The sequence below is a fragment of the Nesoenas mayeri genome (assembly GCF_963082525.1).
Source record: "Nesoenas mayeri genome assembly, chromosome: 8".
Classification (NCBI taxonomy): Eukaryota; Metazoa; Chordata; class Aves; order Columbiformes; family Columbidae; genus Nesoenas; species Nesoenas mayeri.
In genome coordinates this window covers 9,746,938-9,765,772 of record NC_137554.1, presented here as the reverse complement: position 1 = coordinate 9,765,772, position 18,835 = coordinate 9,746,938, and the positions used below count along the sequence as shown (strand labels likewise).

Sequence of the window (18,835 nt, the reverse complement as noted above, 5' to 3'; positions counted from 1 at the left end):
AGATTTTTTTTCAGATAATTAACTGGATAGAAATGTTTAAAACAAAAACAAATAAACAAAAAACAAACACACACACCCTCCAACACAAAAAACAAAACAAAACAAAAAACCACCACCAAAAAACACATTTCAAATGTCATTCAGCTACCATGCAGACCCCTCTCTAAAGCATTAGAAGGAGCAGGAATCGGATGTAAAGGAGGAGATACCTGTAGCACTCACACCATGTAGTTATTTTTTAAAAGCCCACATAGACCTCAACATTCAAAGACTTTTAAATCAGTTTCCAAGCAATAGAGGTTTTGTTTGGTTGGTTTTAAACAAACTTCTTCAGAATTTAATATTAAAGATACATATACATACACACTTAAGTAAAACGTGAAAGCATTCCCTGGGTACTACTGTATCCAGTGTGAATATATTAGAAACTAAGAAATCTAATTGCAGAAGGACAATCCAGATTAATCAATTTTATTATTAACAACTGTCCACTCCTCACAAGACACCAAAACTCCCAGACTGAAACCCACCCTACCAGGTTACTTTATTAAAGACAGGCAGGGCAATTGTTTTATTTTACTGTTGAAACTTCAGCTTCAAAAACTTTTACTATTTAATATGCAAAGCCATGTTACAATGATGAGACCATCCAGTTTCAGTTAATGTCGAGGCAACACCGTCCTCCCAAAGCGAAAGCGCTGCGGAGCCACACAATAACAATTCCTCACGTCATGAACACGAGAACAGCACATTGGCAATAGGGAAGGGCAGCAATATCAAATTTGCTGTCTAGCTACTATCTTATTTCAGTAAATCTGTGCCTAACATGCCTCTATAGTTTCTGCGCAACAACGCGTCTGCTTAGCGTTTTATGTTCTCTTGATAACACCATTTTCTGCAAGAGTTTATATTACACCAGAGTGCATCATCCTGAATTCATTTTGTTCCCAACCATTTGTGACATTATTAACCAACTGGTTTTTCAGTACATTGGATAAGAACAAACATTTTGGACATTTAAAGTTTTCAAAACTTCAAACTGTTTGTTTTACGATGGGGTTTTTTGTTTGTTTGTTTCATCTGAGGCCCATTTTCCTGGCAAAAATTTCACTGCTGTGGGATTTAATAACATGGTTCATGCAGAAACATCTACAGTTCAATTATTTGTTGATTTAATGTTAAATTTGTATTGTGTGATTTCCAAAATGGAAAAATCTGTTCAGAGACTGTAAATTTAACAGGCTTGGTTCAAGTTACTTAGACCTACTGGGTTCCTGCTCTTCCCTAAAGCACAAACTCTTGACATCCTTCACTTGTCTATCCTCACCCAGCAGATCGTCATGTACAAAAATACAGCAGTTTTATTATTGGATATACAGTGCCGTAAGTTTGAATGGCCAGGCTAACTTAGCTTAAGATGATATTTGTTACTCTCAGACTTAATGTAATTCACTTTTAGTTCCAATGAGAGATTGCAAACACATTGCCCTGTTCTGAAGCAACACGCTTATGACAGTGGAGGTAAAATATTGTAAGGCTGGAAAGCACCAAAAATTCTACACTATTATGCTGACCTTCTGTACCTCCTTTGTTTCCAGAACCAGATATCAAAAAAAATCACCACAAGCCTTAGTCTATGTTTTCCTTACGAATTTTTTCCCCTTGGGAATGGTAAGTCCTATACTTTTTTTAACTTACTATATATTTAGAGTAACAGCAAGACCTTGCAACAACAGCTAACCTATCATGGGGAATATTTATCATGGGGAATAATTAACACTCAGCAGCTTTTAAATTTATCATAAGGCAAAGGAGGTAGGAGAAATTCTCTTGTCTCTTGTTCTGAGGGAGATGCAAAGTTTTCCTGTATGTATCACTAATTGAGAAACCTAAGGTTGCACTAATAAGAATTGTGTTGATTAGTTGTCCTGTGGTAAGTGGAGCACCAGGCCGAAAGAAAACACAAAAATCTGTGTTCATACAGCGATTACTCAACATCTCTTCCCTCCCATTACTTTATTCTGGAGCAAACTGGTGGTATGCTTCCATAAAGCATGACTAAGGAGTCACATCTGCAGAGGTCTGCTATCCATTCACACTGATGCCAGTGAAGTTTTCCATTTGCAGGATCTCATGAAGGATTTTTAGAAAAGTCCCTCACTGACTGATCCACAAATTCCAGTAACAGAGATACTGCAGCAAGTTTTCCACTTAGACAGTAGGGCCATATATTGTCATTAGAGAAGGAACGCTCTTAAAATATGACCAATTTCAGCTCTGTGGTTTCAGATCAATATAGCAAATCTTCAAGGAAGGAATAAGGCTCCCCGAAAGACTACATTTCATCTTTGTAGACGGGGGAGATTAAAAAAAAAAAAAGAAAAGAAAAAAAAAAAGAAATCAATACATGAGAGGTTGTTTTCCAGAATGTTACGAAATGTTATCATCTTACAAGCAATTTTACATGTCTTTTCTGTTACCAGCATCATTTACAGTACACTGTTCTCCTTAGTTGATTTTATTTAACTTACTGCTGAGTAAGTGGTATTCAAGCTGCTCACAGGAAGAAACCACAAAGTGTCAAAGCAGGTTAAATTCTTGAAATAGGCAGTGAGCTCCCAAGGCTGACAGACTATCGCTTATTCAAGGAATAGAATAACCAGCATAATGCATTTGTCCATATACACATTAAACATAGGAAAGTCTTTAATAGCATGATTTTCTTATGAGGTACTGTGCAGAAATTACATACTGTCCCTGAAACAGTCATTAGTTTTGTAAACATACGCTCTCTCCTCTGAAACATTAGTTTAATAAGCTTAATTTCAATTAATCTAAAAAGTAACTAACTCTATAAAGCTTTTATTTCAATGCCCACTGAACACAGTTATTTAAATAATTAATTATGCACATGGACTAATAACTAAAAATATTTCAGGAAATTCTTTAACCCCAACCATAAAGAGTCTCTCAGCACCAAGATGGGTGCAGGACTCCAAGGGAAGAAATTACTGTATATTCTGTATGATGTGCAACTGAACAAATGGCATAAAACCCCATATACCTCTATTTTGTAGTAACTTGAAGGCAACAGACATCATGAAGAGATTGGTGCTTAAATTTACATCATAAAGGCAGTATCGGAGAAACATGCTGTGGAACAAACACCTGGGCAGAAACATGCTCAGAGAAGCCAAGTCCAAACCTTCAAGAGAAGCTCCAGTAACCTCAGTAAATGTACTGGTTCATTCAAACCCAACTCATGGAGCTTTAAGCAGGGTAAGGGAGACTGAGCAGTTCTCTGTCAAGTAACATAAAGACACCAGTAAGGTTTTCTAGCCACAGTAATATTTCTCAAATTCGTATGAAGAAATACCAAGTTTAAACTCAAGCGTAAATCCAAACAGTGGCTTTTTATATATATACAAGTTTATAATGTCACATACCTGCAATATACCTGTGAAGGACATGGATCAAACAGATAAACTATATCATTTCTGTATTAGGGTGGTCCCTATGGATATTTTTTAAATTACTTTCCATATGAAGACTTTCAATGTTTTTTTCCCCTCCTCATATAAGCCCATCAGCCATATCCTTGGGACTCCAGGGCTGGGGGAGCAGGGGCAGAAGTGTCACTGAGCATTTCCATGCCCGATGGCCATGAGTGGCGCACACCTTTCGTACCAGCCTCCTCCCACCCCGCCACCTCTGGTATTGCCGTGAATCATCACACGACCCCACAGCCCCGACCTTCCCTGTGCTTCAAGCACGGACTCTTCAAAAGCCGTGGGAAAATTACTTTCCCCAATATTCTGCTTTATTTGATTGTTACTCTGTGTTACAAGGCTGCGCTTTATAGTCTGTAAAAGTTGTTCTGTTCAGTCAGTGGTTCTCAAATTAAACTGTAAAATGGCAAGAAGCTCAATAAAAAAAATGTTCTTCATTCTGCCATAGTAGCCAAGGCTCACAGAGCATAAAAGGGAGAATTCCCACAAAGTATACAAACAAGGAAAGCCACATGCATTTGGTCAATCCAGTGGTTCCTAGACTACTTAAGGCAAAAGACCTTAAATTTTCGTAAGAAAATGCCACTCCAGCAGTTGGCATTAGCAAATGTTCTTATTCGATGTTCACTTAAAACAAACAAACACCACCCCAAAATAAAATAAAATAAAAACTACGCCATGCCAAACCCAATAATCACTTCTACACCAAAACAAAGTTTAGCTCTTCAGCAAAAAACCATGAAAGCTAGGGTCACCGCTTAGTTTTATTCCAACTATTATAAAACAAAAAATATTAGTCACTGACACCAGATTTGTTGTGAATCTATCACATAAAATTCTCAAGTACAAGTTACACTGAAATTTTCTAGTCAAAGCAATCCCTTTATTAAAAACAAACAAACAAACAAACTACCACCACATCCAAAGGAACTTCTAAATCCACCTGAAATTTAAAAACAAAAACAAAAAACAAATTTAGAATGCTAAGTGTCTAGTTAATGCTTTAACTAATATGCTGCACAAAATTGTGCCTGGTTCTAGTTTGATAATACAACTACTCCATTAAGCAAGGATTCTGTGATGCCTACTGCAGGTTACAGTCACAGAATGACTAACAAGTACTAAGGTGCAATTTAGGAAGTTTGCTTTAGACTATCTTTTATTTAAAAAAAAAAAAAAAAAGAATCAAAGCATCACTAATTTTTACAGTTATAAAACCACTATACTGGCAAGGCAGCAGAGTACAATAAAACAATAGCACTAGCATGTGTAATTATTGCAGTAAGCTCAGTCAGATTTTGAAAGAGTGCCAACTGTTACTTGTTTTCTAAAGAAATTGTCAGAGAAAAACCAGCACCATTATCCAAGAGTACTTTTGGCAACTTATTCGTATGCTCTTTGACATATGCTAACAGCTCTTGAACGATACACTTCCTGAATTATTACTAAATGCGAAGTTTTTATGTGCCATACTTTTCAAGAAATGTGGGGATTTTTTATCTAATTTTAGGACCTTGCATTTAGGTCAAACAGGAAGCAGCGATAAACTCAAGCAAATAATTGTTCCTCAAATAATTAAGATCATTCTGCCAAAAAACTGTCTAAAACAAGGGCTCTCTGCTCTGAAACCAAACCAAACACTCAAACCCTGTATGTCTACCTGGGAGAAGACAAGGACTCACACAAAACCATCAGCATACACTACCTTTCCGTATTCTATCTTGTACAGCATGCAGTTGCTTCAAATCTTGTCACCACAAAACGTCACATATTAAATACCACAGGATAAATCATGAAAGGTGCTACTGAAATTACACAAGACAACAAGTTAAATCAGGTTTGAAATAAATGCCTTTCCAGTCGTTAAATATCACGGTTTTTTAGCTCCTCAAATTCCTTGTAGCAAAGGTTTTGAACAACTGCAAAAGAACAATCCCTTTTTACACTTCTATGCCTGTCCTTGGTTAACCCTTATTGGTTGGTAAAGCTTTATACTACCTGGTAGTTCTGCCTGATACGTATTTGTGAGGTCTAGACATTTTTCTATAGAGAAGTCAAATATTCTCATTAATTCAAGTCATTTAATTGTGAAACCTGATGCAGCAAAGGTTAAAGGATTAACAGAATTTGTGGAGAGTTTGTAGATACACAATTCCATCAAAGGCAGAAAACTCATCTAAATCAATTCCTGGGTATCTGAGAGGATTTTCATATGGGTTTCTCTTGCATACTAGTTGTCTCTAGAGTGCCATCTCATGTTTACATTTACATGCATACCCTTTATCTATATTAAGTAAAGTAAAAGAGATGTAGGAACAATCACAGTATTTCGCATTCCTGCTGCTATACGAATACTTCATAGATTTTGTTGCTTAAGTGTCACGTTGTCAGACATTTAGTAGTTCTCTCACACTATTTCTATTTCCATATTGTTTTAAGATGGCATAACAACAAGAGGAAGCAAGTCTAAAAGAAGTTTACCCTTTCCCAACACTCATTCTTGAAAACTTCAATCTCAGTTACCATTTAAAACGTTTTATCATCACCTCCAGTAAAACAAATATTTTTAATGTAAATTTTGTAGCAGCAGTTTAAGAAATTTATTACATCCTACTACTTATCACAAAACAATAAGTGCTTTTAACTGCAACCTTAATACAAGCTTCCACCAGTCAAAGAGTACATATATTTAAAAATTACACATAATCACCACTAATGCTCCTGGAAAACATTAAAAAAAGAAAGGGGCATTCAGTTTCCAAGGGCTTTTTCCGAAGGGAGGAAGGGAGGAAGGGAGGAAGGGAGGAAGGGAGGAAGGGAGGAAGGGAGGAAGGGAGGAAGGGAGGAAGGGAGGAAGGGAGGAAGGGAGGAAGGGAGGAAGGGAGGAAGGGAGGAAGGGAGGAAGGGAGGAAGGGAGGAAGGGAGGAAGGGAGGAAGGGAGGAAGGGAGGAAGGGAGGAAGGGAGGAAGGGAGGAAGGGAAAACCCTCTTTCAATATCCTCATTCTTCATATGTGGGTTTTTTCTTTAAACTTGATATGCGAACAATTTATCATCTATTTCTCTTCCCTAATTCTCATATTAAAACTGCCTTGCCATCTGCACTAGGCAATCACACATAACATATCATCACTAGAAACAATGCTTTGGGTTGCTCCGGTGACCACAAATGTTTAGAAAAATGCTCCCACAAACATGTTAACAAGACCGTGTTTTTCAGAGTATGGTTTGGAAAGCACAGACAGGAAAACCAGAAGATGATAAATATAAATGTTTTGCTATTTGATTTATTGCTTCTTTTTGCTAAACCACCACCTCAGTTTTATGATGGTTTTTCACACCAGAAAGGAGAGAATGGTTTAATACTATGGTAGAGGGTAAATGACAAAGCAGTAGGAATCAGAAGCAAGTACGTTTTCAGACTCTTAAGCCAGAGCGAAGCCAGCCTTGAAAATAAGCATATTCTCCAATACTCTCTGCCTTTTTGTTGGGATCAGACAGACTGTGCATAGCTCACAGATGCAGAAGTTGCACTGATCCTCACGTACACATCCTTTCTATGCATTTACCCTCTTCAAAAGTTCATCTTTAATGTTCTCCTCTAAGCTGGACCACACACTTCCAAGATAAATTTCCCTTTAGGCTAAATGCATTCAACATCCCTCATGAATGACTAAGAAGCCTGACAAATAGCCTCTACCAGTTTTTTCCGGGCTGGATGAAGGGGTGACTGGCTGTCCTTTGCTGTCCAGAAGCAAACATATGCCATCTCTGCAGCTCAAAGCCCGAAGCATTAAACTAAACTGAAATCAAGAGTGCTTTAACTTCCCGCTCCTGCTCTGATCTCAGCTGAAGAAGCTGAGCACTGGCACTGGGTCACACTGTCCCACAGGAGCGCTGGGCTCGCTGCTGGCTCAGCCTGTGCCAGCTCAGGTGTCAGGGCACGGCACTCCTCAAGCCCTCTTCTGCACCTCTATGACTGACAGCAGTTTTACTAAATTAACCACTCCAAATCCTCTCCTCAAAATTCAAAGCTTTGGAATAGAAGTTGCTCCAACTGAATTCCACGGAAACATTTTTACACAACCCTAACTGCTTCGGCCATTGAATATTTTAAAAGGAAAAATTCAAGTTTGTACCAGACATGACAGGTTATGAACACTGCTATGTTTAAATGTAAGCTCAGACAGGTATTTCTGGTCATTCAGCCTTTGCTTTCAGCTCAGAAAGCAGCTTGTAAGGCAGTTCAAGGACCAGAATAAATACTACTAGCCTACTAGAAAGTAAGGTGTTCTAGTAACTCCATAGCAGAAAACACCTAGACTACTGGATACACTTTAAACACAGACTATAAACTCTAATCTAAACACACATACAAGTGTGCCAGAAAACTTCTAGCCTTTTTTCTTTTTTTTTCAGCTTGACCAAACAAAACCGTGAAGTATTCCTGCTGAAGATAACTTTAAATCTTAAGCAGGTCCTGATAATATAGCGGAGCTACTGCAAGTTTTGTCTTCACTCAAACCAACAGCAGCTGCACAAGTAGCACATCGGGATTAATAATTTAGAGAGCAAAGGGAGGGAAGCCCAAAAGTATTTAAAAAATAAAATTTGTTTTAATGAAAGTATGAAGACAGTAAAAATATAAAACATTCAAATTGCTACTAAATGACTGCATGCCTAAAGGTCGTTTTGTAGACAAGAACATTATCCAAAAAGCAAATATAGACCTACTATTGAAATGCTCTCTTTGTAAGTGAAATGGAGTTCAAAAACATACTCCGTCCGATCCCACTTTACACACTTTGAAGTCATTAAAATGGACAGCAAGATCTAATAGTTTCATCGTAAGACAGCAAACTATTTGTTAGGTACTTAGCTTCAAAAGCTTGCCTTGGCAGCATCACCAAAGTTAATACGAAGTAGTTAATTTGCCTAAAAACCTATTAAAACAGACTAAATTGTTTTCAAATAAGAACAAGGACTTTGTAAGCTTCCTTTGTTTGGCTTAAATTAAAAAACATATATATATATATATATATGTAAAAAATAAGAGGGGCAAACTATAAGACATTCAATATTCCCAAAAGCATTAACTTGACTAAGAGAAAGCATTTTAGTGCTATGGTCATCCCAGCACAGTTCATAGGACAATGTATAAAGAACAGATACGATTGCAAATATTTTGCCAGGAGAATACTTTTTCTCACTTTGAATAACAGACACTGCTGAAGGTTCGCAGACAAATGAGATGCTTAAAAATCTTAGCTCCAAAGTTGCCAGTGTGAGTGCAGCTGAAATAGGATTCTACCTATGAAACACTTTGTTCAACACAAAGATACAATAAATATGGCATTATGGCTTTGTTTCCAAAACTATGGATCCTCATACAAGATATTTTGTGCAGCAGGTACAAAACCACATCTTCAGCAAGTGATGCAAGTGTGTTTGTGAACACGCTGTGGGCCCAAGGGGCAGTGTCTGTGTCCTTATCCTTCAGCAGGGGAACAGAAGCCTGTGAGACAGCCCTGGTACCACAGACCATGGAAGGATATGGCTGGACTCAGCTTTTGTACAAATTAATCCCCATATTTTGAAGGAATAAAAAGTTTGAAATCAGATCTTGCAAAAATTTACTTTTCTGCTCCTCAGTTCACACCTGTCATTCAAATGCTAAAGAAGTCAAAATCTTAACGCGCTTCATTTTGTTCTGGAGACACTTTTTGGTCTATTTAATGTGCCAGAATAAGATTATACCATTTTCATATCCTATTTTTTGACTTCATTCTCTTTTATTCTAAATTTGTAAATCCTTCTCAGAATGACAGAAATCCTTTGCTTGGAATGAATGATCAAAATCAACTCCAATATAATATAATCAATTGCTGATTAATGTTTTATATATTAAAACCCACTGCATATGCCACATATTGCAAAAAGAGACTTCTGTTACTTCAAAACCTCTTTCAAAGTCCACTCCCCCACCAGAATCAGTGGAAAGAAATACAAATATTTCAAAGAAAACACAGATATGCTATTTATACAATCTTTCTGAACATGTTCAACAACAATGTATCCAGAAAAGAAGAAAACAGAAATATTGAAAATTGAAAGATATACAGGTAAAAGACTTGGGAGAAAAAAAAAAAATGATTAAAATTAAATTAGCTGGATTTACTGCTTCACTTTGCAGAAAGTGAGAGGAACAAGCATAATCTCTGTTCAGCTGCTCTTGTATCTCCAAGTACTTTCATATTCTTAACAGCCTTTTTGCACCTTTTTTCAAAGTGAAATGAAATGCTACTGATCCAAGAAGGATCAGCCCTATACTACAACATTGAAAAATATATACAATAGGGGTGAGGAATAAATACGTTTGCATAATATATATATTTATTATAATTATATACATTATAAGTTAATATATTCCTTACTCTCCCTTGTGTGTGTAGTTTTTAATATAGATTTAAAAATATAAGAATAAAATAAGAGCTTCAGGGAGAAAAACCACTACAGAAGTAAATGGGGAAGATATGCATTTTAATTTAAGGAACCTAAGATCCCTTCCCCACACTCTTTACAGTTTTACAGCAATTATGCACGAGGTTTGCATAAACACTTCAAAATCATCAAAAGCTGTTTTATCAAAACAGCACTTAAGTTTTACATATGTTTCAACACAAATTAGTATTCAGAATTAAACAGCAAGTGGATAAAAAGAAGGGTGTCAGCTGTCATTTTAAACTCCATCCAGATATAGGGAGAGAATGGACGTAAAGGCAGGCAGTCAAACATTGGGCCAAAGCAATAAACAGCTTCTTTCCAAATACTTCTTGTCATTTAATTATCTTATTAATTCTCTGACTGCTTGAGACTCAGAGCTACTCACAATGAATTTTATCACTACCAGGAAGCTTGAATAATCATTATTATAGCAGTAATGTTATCAGAACCATGATGACACAAAGATATTGCAAAGTAAGGACAACAATAATATATCAAGACAATAAAAAGCCATGCAGATGTAGCTGCGCGTCCTGCAGACACATTTGTGAACAATACCTCTATGGTAAAAGTATGTTTTTAATTTATAGCCATAAAAAGCTAAACTACAGCATTGAATTAACTACTTGGGAACATACAGATACTCAATATGAAGCCAGACCCTGACACTCAAGGGCACATCCCACAAAAACACTGATGTCCTGATAGCATATTCCTGACACAAAACTAGATGTGTGCCACAAGAATGCTCCACAAGTCTGGAGGATTTATACATTTACTGAAGGGCCCGTGCACACCAACTATGACCAGCACTAGCAGTATTTTTAATACAGGCAGTTACTGATAGCAACACCACATGGAGGGACCTCAGTCTCCAAAACTCAAAAGGTCAAGTGGCAAGGAGCTGGGGGTGAATAAAGAACCTACTGACTCAGTTCCAGGGAGGAAAGATGTTGGCTTTCCTCTCTTAAGCCACTGAAGACCTCTCTGAATGCTGCCCTTCTGAAGACACTGGGCTTTGAACACAACTTCTTCATGGGGACATAAGTTTTTAGAGGAGTTGGTATATCCAATAGAATTGATGGGTTTGAGCCTGACGCAAAGGTAAGGGTTTGAATAAGATATTGTCTGCCCCTCATCTACATGGCGAGTAGGATAGATTGCAGTCAAGAGTCTGTACACATCTATGAAAAGCTGCAGCTAGCTGGCCAAATTTTACATGCCTCTCTCAACACCGGACTCCTTTCACTCAGTCTTTTATCTTTCATTTCTGCTTGAAAAAATAATGCAAACACACGTTACAGTTCAGCTATTTCTTTACAGCATGGCACTTTAATCATGCTTGCTAGGCTAGTATTCAGGTATATAAACAGATAAATAGCACCACATTTAAAGCAAAGGACTTACCACTATTTTAATACTGCTTTGACAAGGTTTAAATACACTTCAAATAAGTGACAAAAACTACAGATTGAACAGAATTACACAAAAAGGCTATTTTTTTTACCCAATTAAGTGATAATACGTGGAGGATTCCATATGCAAAAGCCATCTATTTACTAAAGAGATGCAAGAGTTTGAGGGAAGGCATTTGTTATTAGAGGACAAGTCTGGCCAGAATACGTCTAATAGTAAGTGACTCATGGTTGCCAGTCAGTAGATATGGAAATGACTTGCTCATGAACTGTTCAAATGTCCCTAACTTCAACAGCTAAGAGCAATAAAGCTGTGAAAAAAAAGAACCGTGCTGCAAATATGACACTTTTCTGAAATAAGGAAGAAAAAAAATTCCTAAGGTTTATTTCACTTCAGATGTACATGATAAACTGGAAAGCAATGGTTTAACCTGTTATACTAACTCCAAAGTTTAAGTAGCAACAGCTGTTTGGGGCTTTTTAAAAAATATATATACATTTTACATGGGTTTATAAACACACATATACAGATAGACATATATAAAATGTATGACCAGTCAATTTTAATTTAGTGGAGTATTTGGGGGCTTTTTTTAAGGTTTTGCTGTGTTTTAAACCAGTTCCTTTATAATTATCTTCAGTCAGGAAAGGAAAAAAAAAAAAAGCCAAGCATTCAATTTCAAAAGCACATTACAGAGTTTAAAATTTTATTTACTTTCTTTACTTTTCTACTTCTCTCAGATGTTGAAAACAGACAGGAAAGGCAAAGGGAGCACTGGCATGGCATTATGCCATAATGTGATTGGTTCAGTTGCTTTATCAGAGAGTAAATAAAGGCATTCTAAGTAGCTTTTTCTGACTTCCAGTACTGCTACCACGTTTGCTTTTACAAGCACATTACTGAAACCTGCTAGGCATTTCGTTACTGAAATAACATAATCTCCCTTCCTTGTAGAAAAACAATGATATGGAAGAACAGGACCTAGAACTCTTTTGAAGACTTTGCCTTGAGTTTCTCAGCCTTGAACTAATTCCCTGCCTCACAGCTACCATTACCAAAACTGCAATATTGCATTAATTCACGAAGATGATGATCATGGCACCTGCATTTGTTTGGCTATCTAACAAGCCATTTCTATCCTAAACAGCTGGCTGTAATCGTGGGTCTCTTCCAGGACTTCTCTGCAGGATGGGATTGTAAGTCTTTGTGCTCTTCAACTTAAATTTGTATGTTAAAAAGTAACATACACAGACTTGTAGTGGCCCAGACCTGAGCTTTTCCAATGGGGAATCTAGAAGGATGTGGTGCCTTACCTGGAGATTGCCTCACCCAATGCACTCTGTGGCTGGAGGGACAGGAGGTGTGCGCTTCATCTGATTTATCAAATCTCAGATCTCTCAGAACTGCCCTCAAAACTATCTCTGACCAAAATACCCCCTTGCCAGGTAACTCTTCAGAGCAACACCTGCTATTAGAAGTGAAGACACAGCTCTTGCCACATCACTGGTCTCGAACCTATTTTGCAAAAATCATGAGACCTGCAAACTAGGTACCACAATATCAAAGCTTCTCATGCGCAGCCTTCCAGAAGAGGAAAGAAATTTTAAAATGTTGTGCCTCCTATTTCCACTTTGGAAAGGGATCTTGGGGTGCCAGCAAGAAGTGGTGAGCCCAAGCCTCAGAGCCCATAAATAAGTCTGAACCGTCTTCATGTGTGCTTGGGAATGTGCACAGTTCTGTATTAGTCAAAATTCAGACATTACCAATTTCATAAAAACAGAACAGCAGCAGCTGCAACACTTATTTCTCAAGAAAGTTGTAAATATAGAATCACAAACAGTAACATAAATACATAAAATCCATATAATTGCTCTGTATCGCACTTTTCAATGGGAAGTACAAGCATAGTATGGGAGTAGCTTGAAATTTATTCTCAAAGTGTCTGGAATGACCCAGGGCATGGTGAAGGGGAACGGTAAGTGGGAACTAAATGAAAAAGTAAGATAGGACCAGCAAAGCAAAGTGGAAGAATATTTCACAGGCTGGAGGTACACCAAGGAAGCAGCATTAAAACACTTATTTCAGGAAACCTGGCACACAAGAAAACATCTTCTGAAAGAATGCCTCAGGCTACTCAGCAGAAAATAATAACTACTGGGCAACAGAGCTATATTTAAAAGAAACACTAGTAAATTATTTGCATAGCTGCGTGCAGCCAGAACTGCCAACAATCACAAACTGCTCTTTATAAATGAAGCTCAAGTATAAATAATATACTAAGTAACCATGCATGCTTTATTATAAGGGACAATTTAAGAAGTTTTCTGAGGGATTTTCCAAACACATGCAACTGGCAGGCCTAGTGACACGAGATTGTGTTTTTGCTTTTTTTTTTCCAAATGAACGAAATACAAGATGCCTATTATTTCAACATCCCAGAGAAGTAGAAACTCATATTTCTAGAAAGCATAAGATTTAATTACTGGGAAGTTAAATAATTTAATTTTAAAGTATCAGTGGTTTGTTAGGTACTTGCACAGTACTTAGAAGGATACTACACTAGCAAGGGCCACAGGTGCTAGGAAACTACCTTAAAAAAAAAAGGTAAAAATCTGGCAATCAACTAAGCATCAATTAAATTTTCCTCCCTGGGCTTTGAAAAAGAGCCTTAGCCTTTCATACCATGTTTGTTTTCAAACAAAACAAACAGTAAAGTATTAATTTCTTTGAAATGAGAGACTTCTATATGCTGAATTCAAGGCACTAAATTAACAGAGATGAGCCAGAAGTTTATCACTTAGCAGCAGAAATACCCCCACAGAACAGCTAACCAGTGTTTCAACATTATCTGCAGCAATAATCTGAAACAGTAATAGTTGTTCAATCCTTGCTCTCCCTGTTACAGTAGATTATGTTACTCAGACATCGACTGTTTTCAAAATCCAATGTGTAAGTATCACTAACCTGCTATAAAGTAGCAGTATTACTCTACTTCCACCCACCAAAGAGTCCTTCCTCATCTATTATCCTCTAACCCTCTCTGATCAGCCCTACAGACTCCTCTTTGAACATTGTCCTCCCCCACCCCTCTGCCCAACCTTGATGTGATTGTAGAATAAAATTAACAGAACACATGCAAACATTCCTCTTCTCTTCCTTCCCCTGCCAATGCTTTACAAAATTTTGGGGCAGGAGGAGAAGAGATGGCTGGATTACTTCCAGCTGGATCAGGTTTTTTACCCAACTTGCCACCAACACTAAAGACAATGCGTGGAACATGTTTAATGCTAGGTCAGTTCAAACCACAGGCAGAGCTGAGCCCACCAGGCTTCCAAAAACCAAAGGAGATGATCAGATATCATTTCCATTCCAGGAGTGATAGTGCAAACCTCAACATCTGCCTTTCACATGCAATATTCTCTATTAGCGCTCTGCATTCCTAGAGCTAATGGGCAAGTATCTACACCACTAAAGTTCTCACTGGCAACTAGGGACAGCTCCATCTGGACAGAATGCCAATTTAGCTGCCCTTACATGTAAATTTGACAGTAATATGAAAGATTAATAGCTGTATGTACAAACCTCACCAAAAAGTATTTGAAACTGGGTTCTGACTGGGCTGTGCTTGTGATCTCACCACTGCAAACTATGTGTAAAGAGCTTAAGTAGTTCACCAGCTGCAGAGAATTTACAATGAATATTTTAATTTTCTTTATTTTTTTTAATTAGTGAGTTAGCCTTCATATGATGAAGAAACCAACAGATTTACAAACACCGTTTAAAATTGTATTAGGATCATAATAATCTCAACAGACACGAAAAAAGCACCAGCATTTGTCATGGTCATTTGCTTCTTTCTTATGTGCTACTCAACTTAAAAAACAAAAGTTTGCCAGGGTGACTGAGTATTACCTACATAAAGGTTTACCTGAAGCAAGAGGTTCCCATTCCTTTTTTTTTTTCCTCAGAAACATGCTCCAATTTCATGCTATAGGCAAGATATTTTAAGATGTTGAAATTAAATCACCCCCCCCCAAATTGTTCAGTAAAGAATCAGTTGTTCATATGTGAAGAAATTACATAAAACCCTTTGTATCAGAAAGTATGACTGAGTATTATTAGAACTGTTGATAAAATTGCAGAATTACTTGCTTTGCTAGAAAATCTGAAGTCATTCGGTTTTCCTAGTCAGTGCCTAATTCTTACAAGTACTTTCCAAGATGACAGTTCATCATTTGACATAATAAGACAAACCACAGCATAGTTCAAAACCCCAACAACATGCAATATGACTTTAAAACAAAGTGCCTGCTGAAAGATGTGGAAGACCAAATAAACTACTTTGTTGTTACCATCAAATCATAGTATCACTGCTCCTTCGCACACACATATTCCCCTCCTCACTCCGCCTTCTTTTGGGGGATAGTGAGAAAGATTGGAATTGAAGTGCGTCAGGCCAAATAATTAGTTTGGAGAAAACCATTCTCCATATTACAGTTCAGCAGAAATATCACCAACCGTGACGGTAAAAAAACCTCTGTAATGAAACCTTAACATTTCCTAGTCATAAAATCCATGCAAAACACGTAAAAAGAGAGACATTCAGACAGCTAGAAGCTTTTTTAACAAAGCATACTCTCATGTTAAAAAAACAGGACCCAAGTTCAAAGCTATTGCAGAAAGCCCTTTTTTCACCTCCTTACACAGGTTTTAGAGAATCACTGGTAAGTTGCTCACAAAGCAAATCTTTCCATCATAGTTTTGATAATCTTTACAATAGTTTTCCTTTCTCTTTAAGAAATAAAATCAGTAAACATAGTAATTAGACTCTTGTCCCAAAGCAGTATGAGCTGTGTATCTTAATCCTCTACATAAGCAACTTAATCATGCCCACTGCATATATATCAAGAAGGAAGAGGAAGTTTAACCAGCAAAATTCTTTATTCTCACATGTATTATGTTAATCTTTTCCTACCAGGAGGTAGATTTTCCTAAAATAACATACACTGTCAGCAACAGAGGCACTGAGGCCATGGGTACAAACCAGTTTAAAACAGACAGATATAAAGTTCCACTGAACCTTGAGCACCGTGTTAACATCAGCTTTGAATTATGTTCCAGTTTCATTCATTTTCTTCTTCAAATTTTTGCTCACAGTTATTGAGACCCTGCAAAAGTTATGCCTTGATGATAACTGGTATGAACTTTCAGTTGAAAAATATGCAGACTAAGAGCATCCTGTAACTCAAGCAGTCAACCACTGCCATTTCCAGGGTCCTGATCTCTAAGATCCAGTTCAGAGAGCGCAAGGTGGAAAAGAAATACTAAGAAGTAAAATCCCAATGGCATTCATGCAGCTCAACATGAAGTTATGCTGACTCTGGCTCTGTCAGAATCTCATTGTTAAACTTCCCATATCACTCAAAGTCCGCTTCTAGTTTTAACACCAGTAGGAAAATGAAATGTGCACTTTTCTGTCTATAAAGTTGAAGCGGTCTTAGTCTAAAATATCTTAGTACAGGCAAATAACATAAGAAACCAAATCAGCGTTTGTAAACCAGTCCCTCCAGTTGTATACACCAGAAGTCTCAGTGTTCTGTTTTCACAACTCCTGCACATCACAAACTATGTTCAGAATGGTATTTTTTTCACAACCCCGAAACCCATAATTAAGTAATGTAAAATTTATACAAGTTCTGCAGCCTTACATACAACAGACAAAGTAGTAAGCTGTTACCTACCAGACAGAGATTACTGTAAAAAGGTCTTTTTAAGGCAAAAAAAGTAAAAGAAATCTTACACCAGGGTTTTCCAGGTCATCATAATTCTGTTTAACTAGAGCTCAGCGACAGTCTAAGAGATCACTCACTACACTCAGAAAACTGCAGAAAATAAGATCTTACATTCAACGCGAGTAAAACAGATTACCCATTTGTCATTAGGAACAATGCCTATGGTTTGGGGTTTGTTTTTACATTGTGCTTTCCTTTACAATGCCAAGCCTCAGCAAAGCGTTTGCACTAGAAATTAAACGTGAAGAAGACGATAATTGGTGGCAGCGGCTGGCAGCAGAACCAGACTCACTCTCGGCACCGCTCCTGCTCCCTCTCCCCCTTCCCAGCGCCTGTCAGGAGGCACAGCCCTGCCAGCCCCTGCTCCTCATGGCTTTCAACACCGCTGCTCTTTTAAGAAAAACCATTTAGACACACTACGGAAATATTTATCTTTGCGACACCGATCTCTCCTCGGTCTCATGATCCCGCAAAACACACACACCACCGAGCTCAAAGGCCAAGGCTGCAGCCGTTGCCGCCGGCAGCCCGTTCCGCAGAGCCCCGGGCCGGATCGACCGGCTCCTGCACCGCTTCGGGCACGTAAACACAAGGAGCCCCACGGGGAAAGTCCCAGCGGTGCGTGTCCCCCGGCCCGGCCAGCGGCACAGGGCGGCGGGCTGAGCCGCCCGCCAGCCCCCGGCTGCCGCCCGCCCTGCCCCGGCCCGGCCCGGCCCCCGGCTGCCGCCCGCCCTGCCCCGGCCCGGCCCGGCCCCCGGCCGCGCCCGCCGCTGCTCACCCAGCTTGCCGCGGGACTCCTCCAGCTTCTGGATCTGGTTCTCCAGGAAGAGCACGGCCACCCCGAACACCAGCACCGCCAGCAGCTGCAACTTGGGCGGCAGCATAATCCTGAGCAGCCCCATGAGCAGCAGCAGCAGCGCCGCCCGCCCGGGATCACGACATAACGCGGGGCCCAGCCGCGCAGGCCGGCGGGAGCCGCCGCCGCCGGCGCAGGGACGGCGCGAGCGAGGGGAGCTGAGGGGGGGGCGCGCGACAGGGCCCGCCGCCGCCGCCGCCGCTCTCACATCGCCCCGAGCAGCGCCCGCCGCCGGCCCCGCCGCCCCGCGCAGCGCCCGCCGCCAACCGCCGCGCAGCGGCCACCAGCGCGCCCCTCCCCCGCCTGCGTGCGCTGCTCGGCAACCGAACGCCCGACCGCGCGCCCGACCGCCGCTGCCGCCGCCACCGATTCCCGGCGGCGGGACACGCCCCCGCGCCCTCCGCCATTGGGCGGTGCTGCCGCCATCCCGCCTCTCCCGCAACTAGATTGGCCCCGCTCAGGCGACGCCCCGCCCACATAGCGTTGACTCCTCCTCCTCCCCCTCAGCGCTGTGCTACCGGACCGAAGCGGTGTCCCGCCTACATGCGACCCTTCGTGATTGGGACGCCCTTCTTGAAGTCCCGCCCATCTAGCACTCTCATTGGGCATAGGCACCGCGGCTCTTGGGAAAGACAAAATAGTATTGCTCAGATCTGCTGTCAATCGTTGGGGTTGGGGGCCTGCATGACGGTTTGCCGGTTGGCAACAACTCTCCGGAACGAGAAAGGACCTCACGTAGGGTTATTTCCGTAATGCCTGA

At 39.6% G+C, this 18,835-nt stretch overlaps 1 protein-coding gene across 1 annotated transcript in view; it reads right to left on the bottom strand.

Moving 5' to 3' along the window:
* The window catches only part of HS2ST1 (heparan sulfate 2-O-sulfotransferase 1), a gene marked incomplete at its 3' end in the record, with an annotated part of 74,612 nt that extends 56,333 nt beyond the window's left edge, over nucleotides 1-18,279 (bottom strand). The window contains exon 1 of the mRNA XM_080349114.1: nucleotides 17,998-18,279. Within this exon, the coding sequence (XP_080205240.1) occupies nucleotides 17,998-18,121 (124 nt within the window). The 5' untranslated portion in view covers nucleotides 18,122-18,279. The remainder of the gene's footprint in view (nucleotides 1-17,997) is intronic.
* Between the last annotated feature and the right edge of the window lie 556 nt (nucleotides 18,280-18,835).